Below are 16,542 nucleotides of genomic sequence, written 5' to 3' on the forward strand. Positions count from 1 at the left end.
ATGCAGTGTATTAACATCTCTTGATATAGTGTTCCACAGTGCCAGGCAGTTTAGCTTATTTCAGCAAGCAAGGGTTATACAAAGCACTCTGGATCTTGGCCTCGGCTTGTCTCTGGGTGTCAGTAATGCAGGGCAGGACTAAAGTGGTCACATGGTGCTGCAATACGTCATGTAATGCCCTGCCTCTGAACTGGGTCACTCCTCCCTACTCCATGGGCCTGTACAGAACTTTCACATAGAAATGTGCTGAGTAGAACAGGTATGAGTGTTGTGTGGCTAAGGGAGTCATGTCAGCTCTATAAAGTACATTCTATCTGAGATGTTTTAAATGTTTCACCACATTGTTCTCTCCACACCAGATGGAGCAGTAAGCCCAAACGTTTCCCTGGATGCCCCTTTGCAGATGTCTCTATGCTTGTCCCCAGTTTAGTGCTATTAGCTAAGCTTACTCCTACGTATTACTGTTTGTTGTCAAGTTGTTATGTTTTAGCACCAGTCAAGTGACTTCACTTACATCTGTAAATGGTGCCCAGTACGGGTGTAAAACAGTTTAATTAAACTAATCAACCAATCAGCAGGTTAGAGGTGAACTGATGATAAACACTCCTCCAACATGTTTGTAGTCTTTTACTAATAAAGTGCAAGTTCCAAAAATGACTGATGTGTTTTAGGGCTCTCTATAAACACAAAAGGACTAGAGATGGCCAATTGTCCTATGAATATCTAGGACACTAACATACTGACATTATATTAATTAACTCTAAGACTGACATGATGCTAAGTTTCATTGACTCAAAGGTGACACTGGTGACAAGGAGATACAAGGGAATATAAGTGGTAATAAGTAATCTCAAACAGATCCTCATTTGATTACTTTGAGTGTGCTTGATTTAGCTTGCTTGGTGTGCAACCTAGATCAATCATGTTGGAGACCCCTTACATCGGACAAGCTAAATCAAGTACCACCTTAAGTACAGGTTATTCAAAAGAAATGTCTGATCCCAAACAGGCCACGACCACGCCCATCACAGTCACTGTATGACACATCTCTCATAGACTTGGCCCTCCTGGGTGTCAGTCTGTAGTGTGGGAGTCTTCTTCTTCTTCCCTTTGCAGTGTGCAGCCACTCCGTGGTCAAGGTAACCTTGGAGGATGTCCTTGCTTTCGCTGGGCGGGAGGTTGTAGAAGAAGTACTGTGGAGACATCTGAATGAACCTGGGGGAGAGGAGGGGAGAGGGAGGCATTGTTGATCAACATGAGGTGGCTCACTGGGAACTATCAGATCTGGGTCAAATACATATGGCAAATATGTTTGAGCTGTGCATGACTTCATAGCTTGGCCATTGTACCAGGTACAGTAAAGCTCAAGTATTTAAAATGATTTGACATACAGTATGTATTTGACATAGGTCCAATAATAACCTTGCCCCCAGACTGTTGAACACAGCGCATATAAACCTGGAATAACTATGACTCAAACCTGGCCTTCGTGGGAGTGAACTTACTGAGCAAAGTATTTGTCATTATTTGATTTTAGCAAATCACACGACTGTGAGGCGTGGCCCAGAATCAGAAACATGTGGTGTGAAAACCCTGGGGAGAAGCCAATGGCTATGCATCAGGAGTTTCTCCTAGAAGGCCAAGTTTGACATGTTGTTCCACCAGACATTCTAAGCATATTGGGCAGAAGTGTCTGGGAACGAGATTGGTCCAATAAAAACAGAATAAACAGAAAAATAATGGTGCTAATCAAAATAATGATGAGTGGAAATGGTAATGTAACTTTTGTTCAATGCAACTGACCCAAATTGTTCTCATTCTGGGTTGATTTGGATGGCATCTGCCAGACGCACCATTTAGTACACATTTGGTGGATTATGATCATTTCAGAATGAGTGTGTAATTTAACAATGTGTGTGAAGGTTATTGAGCTTTCTCTGTCATTAACACTCATTTTAACGCCGTAAAAAAACAGTCTTAGCGCAAACATGGTAGCACTAGGGGGTGTGTCTGAAATATTATTATAAAATAATAGATTATTATTTGGAAGGCCAGAATTGTTTAGCGCAACTGATGGCACTTGACCTGCTCATTGCCATGAACACGCCTCTAATACCGCTACTCCACCCACTCGAGCACAGGCGAGACAGCACTGTGCTAATTTCAACAGTTACCACCAAATGCAAATTGGCAATATGCCTGCGTGTAGACTTGTGTACGTTTTGTGCCATCTGAAAATAGAGCCCTCTATGTTAAAATGCAGTACCGCTCTCCCTGTAGTCTGTGCAATACATAATCCCTAATCCCCTAATCCAGTCCACACTGGAGGGCAGGATTAGGAAACCCCCTACAGTACACATTTGACTATAGTAAAGCATCTGGTCACTCCAGTAGATACTAATCTCTCCCAAAACTCAATATCCGTGGTTATCTATTGGACAAGTGATACAAGTAGTTATTTGCTTGGCTGTATTTTACATACAAGGAAGAAGAAAATGACAGAGATATGGAGATGGCAATGGTAGAATGGGAGGACATACTCTTCTGGTGTGATGTGGGACACGGTGCGGATGCAGTTGTCCTCAGAGAAGGAGTACTCATGGAAGAGGACCCACTCTGGAAGGCCCAGTTTAGGGTTCTTGGTCCCATAGCCAGAGAGAGGGTGCATCTGAGCCACATGCTTATGTGTCAGCATGAAGTAATTCCCCGATCCATCCACATCCCTCGCCACCTGACAGGAATAGCAGTTGAGTGACCCGTGACCCTACTATTGGGTAAACAATGGACACCCAAGAAAAGATTACAAATTTAAACTGCTGACGTTCAAATATGCACATTTTCTTTAAAAGGTGGCTAAACGGAAATCACCTCCAAAAAAGGTTAAACAAGTGTTTATGTGCACTTACCCTCCACTACATCCATGACTGTACTGTACGGTTAGGGTTATGGTTACATCCATGGGTTAGGGTTATGGTTAGGGTTACATCCATGGGTTAGGGTTATGGTTACATCCATTGGTTAGGTTTATGGTTAGGGTTACATCCATGGGTTAGGGTTAGAGTTACATCCATGGGTTACGGTTAGGGTACCTGCATGAAGAAGCCGGCTAGCAGTGCTCTCTTGATGTTGAGGGTGTTAGCCTTGGAGCCAAAGGCTGGCAGGGAGACTGGCAGCTCGATCCTCCTCAGGATGTCCGTCAGTTCAGAGTGGAGGGTGTCAGCTGTCTGCAGGGCAGGGTAACTCAGGAAGTAGTCCTGGCACCATCGCTCCACACTGAAGTCTAAAGCATGCAATCCAGGGATAGAGGGAAGGAGGGACAGGGAGAGAGAGAGAAAGAGAGACAGAGAGAAAGGGGAAATATAAAGAGGGAGAGACCATCATACACACATCAATCAACAGCAAAAACTGCATAATTGATGCTTAGTGGTGAAGTAAGGTATTGACTAGAAGGCTATCCTTCAAAGGACACATTTGGCTACACCTTCAAAATGTGTGAATATTTTAGCTATTTGTCTTTAATCGATATTAAGTATTGTAATGTAATGATCAAGCAGAGAGGTTCCCATTAAGGTTAGGTATGGTATTTCCAACATGCCAGATAGTACAGAGGGTGAACTCACATGGATCCTGCTGGCTCTGTTTGAAGCCCTTGTAGATGTTGATGAGAGTGAAGTGGTCTCCTTCAGGGTGCTGGAACTTCATGTGGCACCGGGATGCCTCTGGTCTCAACTCCACCGATGGAACCAGGAAGCAGCTTGGTGCTGGGAGAGGGACAGGGGGATACAAGGGGTTAACACCACATACAGTACACAGACAAACTACAGTACTGAATAAAGAGTCAGGATAAGGCGCAAACGCACACACACACACACACACACACACACACACACACACACACACACACACACACACACACACACACACCTGCTAGCATGGCAGCAATGGTGACCACCTCAGTGACACAGTCAAACTCGCAGGAGGCCAGCAGCATCTTGGCCATCTGAGGTTCCAGGGGAAACTCTGACATGATGATGCCCATCTCTGACAGGTTGCCATCATCGTCAAGTGCTGCTAGGTAGTCCAGTTCCTCCAAGGCCTGCATCAGACCCTCAGGGTCTACAGGGAAATAAACAGATGTGTAAACTTTGACTGTATAACCAGGCTGTCAATACTGAGTACATGGTGCAGTACACATCAGCTGTAATTCTGTTGGTCAACAGGAAAAAAAAAAAATTCCTTCAGCAGTATTGAAATGTATAGTATACTGTATATTCTAGATTTCTTATTTAATGTATGCGGTTTATTGGAATAGATACAGTTAGAAACATGATGACACAAAAATGAAGACCAATCAACTGTTATTCTAAATCTGCCTTGCATGATCATTTTTAAAATTAAGTAACTGACAAGCTTTGCTTTTTAAGCATAAAAAACCTAGATTATTGACAAACTCTCTCATTGTGATATGATCACAACCTATGAATGAGAAACAACAACAACATTACAACAACAACATCACAACAACAACATCACATATCTGTTTAGCACTTTTAGACTGAATGTCATCCAGTCATGAGGCTGAGAGTGGAGTGTCCACATTGCACTGCTACACACATGATCGCAACTGTGTAGTAAGAGAGCCAGGGCTAGCCTTTGACACACACACACGCGCACACACACACACGCATACACACACGCACAGAGCTCTTATCGCTAATGAGTGTTGGTCCTCTGATAGATAGTTGCAGCATCATCATACCCACAGATCTCAGCACACGGAAGCAAATCAACCCCCCCAACAATGGCTGTACAACAGAGGCTGTCAGCCCAGCTAACGCACGGCTCACTGCCCTCCAATAGAACAGAACAGGTCGCACAGGCCAAACTCACTGAGCTGAGCCCACCGTGTGTCTCCGTGGAGGAGGAGCAGGGAGTTCAGGAACATACACACTCAACCAGTGTGGTAATATGACACCAACATAGGGGTACCTGATCTACCCAAGAACATCATAATATTGCCCTGCAAAACCTGGTTGGTCACCATACAGCAGTCTTGGTGGAATATTTGTCCTATATATATATATATATATATATATATTGTGGCATAGATTCAACAAGGTGCTGGAAACATTCCTCAGAGATTTTGGTCCATATTGACATGACAGCATCACGCAGTTGCTGCAGATTTGTCGGCTGCACATCCATGATGCGAATCTCCCGTTCCACCACATCCCAAAGGTGCTCTATTGGATTGAGATCTGGTGACTGTGGAGGCCATTGGAGTACAGTGAATTCATTGTCATGTTCAAGAAACCAGTTTGAGATGATTTGAGCTTTGTGACATGGCTGGTTATCCTGCTGGAAGTAGCCATCAGAAGATGGGTACACTGTGGTCATAAAGGGATGGACATGGTCAGCAACAATACTCAGGTAGGCTGTGGTGTTTAAACGATGCTCAATTGTTACGAAAGGGCCCAAATTGTGCCAAGAAGATATCCCCCACACCATTACACCACCACCAACAGCCTGAACCGTTGATAGGCAGGATGGATCCATGCTTTCATGTTGTTTACGCCAAATTCTGACCCTACCATCTGTGTATGTCGCAGCAGAAATCGAGACTCATCAGACCAAGCAACGTTTTTCCAATCTTCTATAGTCCAATTTTGGTGAGCCCGTGCGAATTGTAGCCTCAGTTTCCTGTTCTTAGCTGACTGGAGTGGCACCCGGTGTGGTCTTCTGCTGCTGTAGCCCATCTGCTTCAAGGTTCGACGTGTTGTGTGTTCAGAGATGGTCTTCTGCATACCTTGGTTGTAACAAGTGGTTATTTGAGTTACTGTTGCCTTTCTATCATCTCGAACCAGTCTGGCCATTCTCCTCTGACCTCTGGCATCAACAAGGCATTTTCATTATGGGCACACCACACATCTATTCACTTGGAAGCTACCTGGTCGGTCGATGAAGTCACAGTGGCCCAGGCCCACAATTTCCATCCTCTTCAGGAAGAGCACGGTGGAAGTGATGTCAGACTCCAGGATGTGTGGGCGGGTCTCACCGGGCAGGGGCGTGTCCTCTGGGTACAGACAGAAACACTTCCCTACAGGAAATGATACGTTATGAATAGTATAGGCAAAAGGCACTTTGAATGAAATGGCCCAGTCACAAAAGAAGACACCCTATGGCTACACCTAGATACTGGTGTAGATCTGAAAAGGATTGGGTGTAAGAGCAAGGTAGCGAAAGGTGGAGCTACTATGCACTGATTATATCTAATTGTTTTCGATCTAAAAGTGTATAGGGCAAATGGGCTGGGGGCTGTTTCTGAACAGGGTCTGCAACACTGATATGAGTGGAGGGTTTGGTGACTGAGTTCAGTCTTCATACCTGTTGATCCTAACAGCTGTCTGCGGCTCTCCGCTTGGCTATTACTGATCGGTCGAATGTCGACTGAGTTTGCCCTGATCCTGGGGTTGTACAACTATAAGAAGACGTCAGAAAAAGAATAATACATTGTCAATGCATGAAAGGATGGTGGCACTTTAACTTTACAGTTATACCTGTTATATTATAGCTAATACAAGGTAACAATTATTATATTAAGACAACATTTTCACACAGAAATATTTCTTTAGAACATAGATTAAAAGAAGCACCATTAATTACCATTTAGTACCAAGTTGTTACCATGTGTAAGGTACCTGTACAAATGTATGCTTAAAACCCTCCACATTTACGTACATATCTTTTCTGGACCCCCGCGTCAATGACGAAGCTCAGAGTATGCAGAGCCCAGAAGAGTTCCTCGTTTGGGCTGGAGGTAAGGAAGACTCTTCTACACTTGCCTTCCTCTTCACCCAGGACGAGTATACTCCCACCCTCCCCAGGGTGCACTGGGATGGGCAGGAGCTCCCCAAGAGCCGGGCGCAAACTGGGCCCCTCTCGACGGAGGACGTCATGGGCTAAATCTATTTCCTGAGAAAGAGAGATGTTAAGGGAATTCTGTTCTAAAAGCAACAGTAGTCTGGCTGTGGCATTCCTAGAGTTTAGACCAGGAGATAACATTTCAACATGGCGGTAAACAAAGGAAAACAAGGGAACAATGGATCTAAATTAATCTTAATTATCTAAATTATCTAAATCTTTTCTGAAGAAACAAAGAAACATCTAACTAGCAAATATTCTACAATATTAAGAGGACTTTTACAATATTAAAATATAGTGATGGGGTTAACTTGAATTTCAAATTAATGTTCTGGTACATCAAATCAAATCAGACTGTATTTATACAATGCAATACAAGGTGCTTAACAATACAATGAAAATACAACAATACAATAATACAGTGAAAATACAACAATACAGTGAAAATAAACGTTAATATAAGGAAATACAACAATACAGTGAAAATAAACGGTAATACAAGGAAATGATAGTATAGGAAATACGAGACATGGTAGAACAGAGAGACCAGTGCAGCACAGTAGAGGGTAATTAAAATAAGATGGATTAAGAGAATGCTAAGCTAAAAAGGTGTCTTAAGATTTCTTTTAAAGGTGTTTACAGATTGTGACGACCTCAGCTCCTCTGGCAGGCTATTCCAGAGGTGAGGACCATAGACGCTAAATGCTGCCTCCCCGTAGTTCTTTGTCCTTACCCAGGGAACAACTAAAAGGCCAGTGCCAGAGGACCTGAGTGATCTTGAGGGAGCATATATTAAAAGCATGCCGGACAAGTATTCAGGCTCTAGTCCATTGAGTGATTTGAACTGCATCAAAAGCAGCACTTAAGTGTAAAACTACTGTTTGAATACTAATTTCTAAAGAATTTTACTTAAAAATGAAAGGTTTGAAATTGGCCTGAAATTGTTTAGCACTGAAGGATCCAGGTTACTTTTCTTTAGGAGAGGTTTCACAATGGTAGTTCAGTGTCAAGGGGAAAATACCAGTCAACCAGTCAAGGAGTGATTTACAACCACTAGCACTTCATCCTCAAGACAATTAAACACAGTCTTAAAAAAGGTGGTGGGGATAGGGTCAAGGATAGGGTCAAATGAGCAGGTGGAGGGTTTTAATTGCCTTACTTCATTCCTGAGCATTTCTTTATCAACAGCAGAAAAATCATTCATATCAGTCTTAGGCAGAGGGATAGTGTCCAAAGACAGGAGCTCACACACATTCAGTATAACATGGTTTAGATCCAACCTGATTCTTGTTATCTTGTCTCTGAAAAAATGCTGCAAACTCTGATGTTGAGGTGATGAAAGAGTGACTTTTTGGAGCTCGATTTATGAGGCTGTCAATAGTTGAGAAAAGCATTGGGAATATTATGATTTTTAGAAATCAGCTTTGAGAAATGAGCTTGTCTTGCATTTCTAATTGATTTATTGAAGATAGTAAGGTGTTCTTTAAAAATGTTTTCTTTAAGTTAATAATATCCCCAGTTCTCCATGGTGGTTTCTGTTTAGATTTAATCTTCTTAAGTTTGGCTGATTCTATAGCATCAATGGTAGTCTTCAGTAGTCTATCGCTGTTTCCAAATAATCTCTTCAATTGATCAATTAATCTACCCTAACTGGATTTCAAGCCACAGTAGGACTAGTCTCCCTTGCCAGACTACAACTTCACCAGGTAAATCTTACCAGGTGTATTGTGTAAAATAGGTAGGGACTACACTAGGACAGCCATATCATATGGTATATGGTGACACAGTAGTCTTGCGAAGCCATACCTCCAAATCACGTTATTCTCCTCTTTTAGAGGTCTGGATTTTTGGGAGAATGTGCTCGCAATTTCATTGGATGTTACATTCCGAGAACCCTCCCCCCAAGCCCATAGAATGGTTGTTTGTTGTTATCTGCGTTGTCTTTTCCGACCAGATACGACTGCGTAGAGTTGTTGCCTATGCTAGCTTGCAACATTGAAGACAATGGAAGAAAACCTGAAGGAAAAACTGAATTCTGCAAGGTATTTGATTAGGCTTTCCGAACTAGGAAAACCTGGTCTTAACAAGGTTAATGACACAGTAACAATTCACCCCAAATCTTACCTGAGTGGTGGCCAGAAACACCACCACATCCCCTTCCTCCTGGGAGTGGTGTATCTCTAGGACCAGGCGCAGGGCAGAGCAGAAGTAGTCCTTACGACTGCTGGTACTGTACACCACCTCAGCTGCCCCCAGTCCCTCCAGCTGCAGCAGCGGAGTGCTGTTCCCATAGTGAGCCAAGAGTCTAGGTCCCGGGGGTGTGGCGGTGAGGACCACCACGCGCAGCTCTGGCCTCTGCAGTACGATGTCTTTGAGGAGGCCCAGGAGGACGTCTGTGCTGACGGTCCTCTCGTGGGCCTGGTCGATGATGACCACACCGTAGTGCTCCAGCATAGGGTCTGACATCATCTCTCTCAGAAGCATGTCGTCCGTGCAGTACCTGGGATGGTCAAGGGAAAGACGGTTGGGTTACATGTGAAAATATGCACACATACAGTGGCTTCGGAAAGTATTCAAACCCCTTAACTTTTTCCACATTTTGCTGTGTTATAGACTCAATTTAAAATTGATTAAATGTATTTTGTTTGCCAACAATCCATACACAAATAGCCAATAATGACAAAGCGAAAACACGTTTTTAGAATGTTCTGCAAATGTTTTCAAATTGAAATACAGAAATACTTTTACATAAGTATTAAAACCCTTTGCTCTTAAAATGAGCTCAAATGCTAAAATGTCATCCACAACTCTCTTAATAAGTTGAATTGAGTCCATCTTAATAATAATAATAGTTCATGTGATTTTTGTTTTTATTGCTTTATAGGGTCTCTGATTTGTATAGGATATTTACACACTGTGTGGATCAGGTTGTCATTACAAACTGAGCAAATGCGCATGACACAGTAACAGAGAGGAACAAAACTGCTCAGGAATGCGACCCTGAGGCCTTGGGGAGACTCCAAAATCTACAAAGTTGAATGGCGGAGAGGAAAAAGCACAGTCGATGGGACAACATCATCTCAGTCACTCTACAAAATTGTTCCAAGTGGCCAAATAGAATCCCATAATGGAAAATAATCTCTCTCATATCCATAATTGTGTTTGCAACAATGAATTCAAGTGATACAGCAAATAAAGTGTCTGGAAATGTGTTTATTTGGTTTTACTACAAAGCATTACATTTACTGCAAATCCAGCACATGCAAAGCAGTTTCTGCACCATTCCTTGTGTGAAGAATACTGGTAGCTGCATCATGTTATTGGTATGTTTGTCACTGGCAGGGACTGGGGAGTTAGGTCAGGATCAAGAGAAAACTATGCAATCTGCTGAGCTATTGGTTGGTAGTGACATCATAATCCACACAGTGTGTAATTGATGCAAACCAAAGACGATAAAGATAAAAGATATTTATTCAGAAATCACATTAACTATTATCTTCTCAGCACTCAGATGGACTCAATTCAACTTGTTGAGTGACTTGTTCAAAACATCTTTGCATTTGAGCACATATTAAGAGTGTCATAGCAAAGGGTCTGAATACTTAGGTACATGAAATATTTCTGTATTTTAATTTTAATACATTTAAAAAAAAAAAAAAAAGTTTAAATCAATCAATTTTAAATTGAGCCTGTAACACAACAAAATATGGAAAAAGTGAAGGGGTCTGAATACTTTCCGAAGCCACACGCACACACACACACACACACGCACACACACACGCACACGCACGCACACACACACACACACACACACACACACACACACACACACACACACACACACACACACACACACACACACACACACACACACACACGTGTGTGTTAGCATTTATCTTAGCACAGTTCCTGCTGCTGAGTGATTTATCAACTTGTTTTAAGTGCTATCTATCTACAGTATATTCTAATTAAAAAGAAATCCTTGACAATACCTCTCAGAGCTTTCACTGACATTGACAACCAAAGTTGTAAACAAAGGGAATACAATGCCCTGCGTGAGTAATGGGACAGTGAAGCATTTCTTCTTTTGGCTCTATACTCCAGAAATGTAGATTTGAAATCAACCTATGAGGTTAAAGAAGAGATTCTCAGCTGTTACTTTGATGATATTTGTGTACACTTTGGTTTCTCCATTTAGAAATGACAACACTTTTCATACATATTCCCCCTATTTCAGGGTAACATAAGTAATGGGACAGATTAACATAAATTCAGCACTCATGTTTAGTATTTGGTCAATAATCCTTTGTATGCAATAACTGCCTAAAGCCTGTGACCCATTGACGATGGGTATCTTCTCTGGTGATACTCTGCCAGGCCTGTACTGCAGCCATCTTAAGTTGTTGTTTGTTTTGAGGTCTTTTTGCCTAAAATCTTATCAGGAAATTAAATGCATTGGATTTAAGATTAAAGATTTTCCACTTTTTGGCCCTGAAAAACTCCCTAGTTGCTTGGCAGTATGTTTTGGGTCATTGTCTTACTGTATGATAAAGTGCCATCCAATGAATTTGGGGCATTTGCTTGCACTCGAGCAGACCAGATGTTTCTGTACACTTCAGAATACATTCTGCTGCAGCTGTCAGCAGTTACATCATCAATTTAGAGTTAGCCAGTTCTAGTGGCAGCTATACATGCCCAAACCTAACACCTCCTCCACCATGTATCACAGATGAGGTGGTATGCTGTAAATCTTGGGTACTTTGTTCTCTAAACGTTCCTCTTACAACCTCTGGTACATGATAAGATGAATATTATCTGTCCACAAGACCTTTTTCCAGACCTCTGCAGACTTTTTAGCAAACTGTAATCTGACCATCCATTTTGAGGATTACTAGTGGTTTGCACCTTGCAGTTAAGCGTCTGTAGTTCGGCCAGTGACGTATTCTGCAGATGGTAATCTCTGACACATTCACACCTACCTCCTGGAGAGTGTTCCTGATCTACTGGACAGTTGTTTTGGGGGGGTTTCTTAATTATAGTGAGCATTTTTCAGTCATCCACTGTGGATGTCTTCCTTGGCCTACAAGCCCATTTGTGATTGCTGAGCTCACCAGTGCTTTCTTTCTTTTTTATGATGTTTCGACCTGTTGATTTTGGCAAGCCAAAGGATTTGGTTATGTTTCTGATTGTTTTTTTGATAATTGTTCAGGCTAATAATGACTTCCTTGATTTTCATAGACACCTCTTTGGTCCTCATGTTGAGAGACACCAATAGCAAACTCCAAAGGCAAATGCAAAGCCTAGAATCAATACTACAGTAGACATTGACAGATCTCTGTTCCTGCACAACTGATGTGACGGAACACACCTGACTTACAGGAAACACCTCTCAAACCAATTATCCCATTACTTTTGGTGCCTCGAAATAGGGGGACTACGTATAAAAAGTGTTGTCATTTCTAAATGGTGAAATCAATATGTACACAAATACCCTCAAATAAACTCTGAGAATCTCTACTTTAACCTCATGGTAATTGTTTGATTTCAAATACAAACTTTTGGAATATAGAGCCAAAAGAAGAAATGCTTCACTGTCCCATTACTTATGCAGGGCACTGTATATTGAAGGAGACCATTCAATATCATTCTAAATGGGTTTCTTAATGAAGGTGCTGAACATGGCTGTCCCAGAGTGTGATTTACTCCAGTGATTAGTCTGGTCATTATATTCATTAGGTCTCCTTGCATCCTGGTTGTCTTTGCTCCCTCCCTCATTGTGTGTCTTTGTTTCCCAGCTGACTCATGGCAGATCGAGACACGGGAGCATGGCAAATGGTCAGAGGGAGAGCTGGGCAGCTGCTGAAAAGAGGCCTTCGCCACCCAAAGCCTATTGTTTACTTTTCTTTAAGGAAAGAGACAGCTACCTAGGAGGAAGGGTGATGTAACTGTGTGTGTGTGTGTGTGTGTGTGTGTGTGTGTGTGTGTGTCCTGCATGACTGTGTTTGCTGACCTGAGAACAGTGTCACTGGAACAGCATGTCTCCAGGGGGATGCTGTAGCCCACTTCATGGCCGATGTTGACGTCCATCTCATCAGCCACCCGTAGAGCCAGGTCCACTGTCTGCTGCCTGTGGATCTGGGTGCACACCACCATACCATTTCGGTACTGAACAGACAGGCAGAATTCTGCACACCACTGGGGAATCTGTGGATGCCACAGGGACACAAAGACAGTTAAACATTCATAACACATTTCCCACTACAGTTGAACCTTGTAGCCCGAGAGATGTCATGCAAGTCTGTCTCTCAGTCCAAGGATGAGAGCAGGTCTCTCTTCTTGCAAAATAGATTTCTATCTTATAACCTGTTTAAGTAAATGAGGGTTAAATAAATGACAGCCAAGACACAGGGACAAAATGTAGCAAAACGCCTGTTATTCTTTATAAGGCTGAGAAATACTTCCATTAACCATCTTACAAAGATCCTTCCTCAAATGACCAAATACCTTTTTCTCAAATCCTTCTTATAATAATACAAATTGTCTTATATGCATTGATAGAAAATGTAGAAAATGATAGAAAATGTTGATAGAAAATGTTCCCTCACCTGGGAACTTCTCCCCGTTTTAGCAGTGCCAGTGACAAAAACAAACTGACTGCTGACCAGATAGTCCATGAACTCACACTTGGCTCTCCAAACTGGTAGAGCCTTTCTCTCCTTCAACAGTGCGTAATACCGAGAGGAATAAGGCAGTCCATCAAATTGATTAAGCTCCAACACATCATCATAGTCTATGTCTTCCAGACCTGCAACGTCTCCTTCTGATTCGTAGGTTATTTTCTCCCCCCAATACTCCTCTGCGGCAGGTGCACCGTCCTGCGCCATCGTTCGGGTATTTCAATTCGTTTATCCGATTGAGGAAGAGGCGGAATCTAGAGAGCGCACACCAGCAGATGCACGAAATGTGAACATAGTTTGTGTGATTCCATGTTGATAGTTTCGAAATCGGTTGTTTAGTGGTTGATAAAATAGCGGATCTCTGTCCCAACAGTCAGAACAAATTAAAATTGTTTCAGGCAATTCGGCGACCGTGAAGCCTGGCAGAATGTGGTCATATGACCACTAATCCGAGGTAGAATCCAACAGACGACACTGATGAGCCCCCTGATTTGGGACGGGGGGACGGGGGTCAACCTCTACGCGAGTCCAATTACCCCACACGAGTTATACTTATTGGCAGTCTGAGGTGGAGACCCAAATAAAAGACCCAATGTGATTGGATCTTCTTCGAAACACGGAGGACTACATTATATTGAGGCTGAGAAAGCTCCTACCTCACCCCCACGCTGTTGTTATTCATTGTCGTCCTACAGTTGTTTATGGAAGATAGCGAGTTAGTTAGAATTTAGCAATGGAGATGTCCAACAGTCTAAAAACAAAACGCTTGTTTGAAGTTTTACATTTAAAAACAAGTGTGCTCGCGTGTGATATCTGATTGGTGCTACGACCTGTCAGTAACAACACTAACACTAACACTAACTGTCAACACTAACAGCCTACCCACTTCTGTTCTGACTGCTCAGTAACCATTGAACAAGCTATGTTTGACAGTGTCGAGAGACGATGGTATAGCAAACGTAACATAAAACAACATTTTACCACTGTCTCATAAATGAGTTTCTGTTTTTTTTTTTTAGGAACATTTGTGAAATTTTCAGGAATGTTTTTATTGGAGTGGAGTTCCCAAACCATTGTTAGAATGTCCCAAGAAATACAAACAAACTGGAGCCATGCATGACATTACTCTTTTTTTTGCTTAATGGGATGTACCAAATTACATTGGCAAGTTACCAAAACTGTTGTCTTGCCTAATGTCACTGTGTTTTCTTAATGTGCAATCAGCGCTTTGGAGAAAAAACAGGACAACCGGTAAGTTAAAGTGAACTGTTTGGCATGTGCTTGTGGATAACATATGGGCGATTCTTCAACTACAGGCACTTTTGGCCTTGTGAACTTGAGGGGAAAAAAAGTGATAACTAGTCTAGTTTCATGATCCATAAGAGAACGCACTAACATTACAAGACAAATTGGTGTTTTTTTTACATATTGTCCGACCAGCATTGAACAAATGTAATTTCCATCACATGTAAACATTTGATTATTATTTTAAAATAGTATGATTTACATAATTTCTCAACAGTGTAAAACCACTTTCACACATAGTTTTACCAGTTTATACCTATATTGCAATTACCATACATTTGAGGATTAGGTAAATTTATTGAGATGAGGACCAAACACAAAGCTTACATCCACCACAACCTGAAATATAATATTGGATTGGTTAGATACATTTCAGGAAATAACTACTTGTGTTATTACATTAAGTGGAACATTATCCCATAAACTATGCAGAAGTGTTTAATGAGTGATTAGAATTTTGTAACTATTTTTAAAAAAAGGTATGAGGTGGTGGAAATGACTGGGTGCTGTGGAAATGACAATGAATGGACGTCCATGTAGAAAAACAGAAGACATTTATTTGAAAACCTTCTGAAGCACACAATTCCATTAAACAAATCAATTTAGTCTGTTTGGTCTCTTACCATGAACAGATGAACAGTCTTACTGTAAACAACTTTAACCAAAAATAGTCACACGAAGTTGTGATTGTAAAATTATGAATTTCCGAATACTTAAAAAAAACACCTTAAACCTTTGTCATGTCAATGCATTGCAACATCTTCAATAATCGATCATACCGTTTGCGGTACCTCTCGGCCTTCTGCAGAGCCTTCTCAAGCTTAGCATTGCTTTCATACAATGCTGCATACACTTTTGAACGGTTTCTTAGAACCTTTTTCCTTCCCCTTTGTTTTTGATTTAAAGGTTGGGCAGAGGGTGATAGTGAGGTTGGTGAGGGTGGTGTGGGAGGTGGAGCAACATCATGTTCTGGCTGCACCGAATCTGGAGAGTTATATTTCTGGGTAGTGTCTCAAATCTGATATAGTTGAATGTTTTATCTAAGAGAGGTTGGTAAACTACTTATTGGTTTTTGAGTATTCAGGGCATGAGTATTGAGAACTTTATTAGGAACACCCGTACACATTCTCATGGTGGAGGTGGTGGAATGGTGTGGGGAATGTTTTCTTGGCACACTTTGGGCCTGTTAATACCAATCAATCATCGCTTGAATGCCACAGCCTATTTGAGTATTGTTGCTGACCATGTGCATCCCTTCATGGCCACAATTTACCCATCTTCTAATGGCTACTTCTAGCATGATAATGCACCATGTCACAAAGCAAAAGTCGTCTCAAACTGGTTTCATGAACATGACAATGAGTTCACTGTTCTTCAGTGGCTTCCCCAGTAACCGGCTCTAAATCCAATAGAACACCTTTGGGATGTGGTAGAACGGGACATTCACAGCTTGAAAGTGCACCTGAAAAATCTGCAGGAATTGTGTGATGCAATCATGGCATCATGGACCAGAATCTCAAAGGAATGTTTCCAACATCTTGTGGAATCAATGCCACGAAGAATTGAGGCTGTTTTGAGAGCAAAGGGAGGCCCTACCCAGTGTTAATATAGTATTCCTAAAAGTGCTCGGTGAGTGTAC

The 16,542-nt window shown here is 41.9% G+C and overlaps 1 protein-coding gene across 1 annotated transcript; it reads right to left on the bottom strand.

Moving 5' to 3' along the window:
• Positions 1 to 781: 781 nt before the first annotated feature.
• LOC310823331 (putative pre-mRNA-splicing factor ATP-dependent RNA helicase DHX32) lies at positions 782 to 13,805 on the bottom strand (the record flags this gene model as incomplete). Its single annotated transcript, XM_083696176.1, has 11 exons — positions 782 to 1,215; positions 2,541 to 2,731; positions 3,090 to 3,280; positions 3,621 to 3,761; positions 3,925 to 4,116; positions 5,948 to 6,097; positions 6,385 to 6,478; positions 6,739 to 6,972; positions 9,046 to 9,421; positions 12,932 to 13,125; positions 13,527 to 13,805. 11 exons carry the CDS (start codon positions 13,803 to 13,805, stop codon positions 1,032 to 1,034), a joined length of 2,226 nt encoding a protein of 741 aa, XP_083552302.1. The 3' UTR covers positions 782 to 1,031.
• Between the last annotated feature and the right edge of the window lie 2,737 nt (positions 13,806 to 16,542).

This window comes from Argentina silus (genome assembly GCF_951799395.1).
Source record: "Argentina silus genome assembly, chromosome: X".
Lineage (NCBI taxonomy): Eukaryota > Metazoa > Chordata > Actinopteri > Argentiniformes > Argentinidae > Argentina > Argentina silus.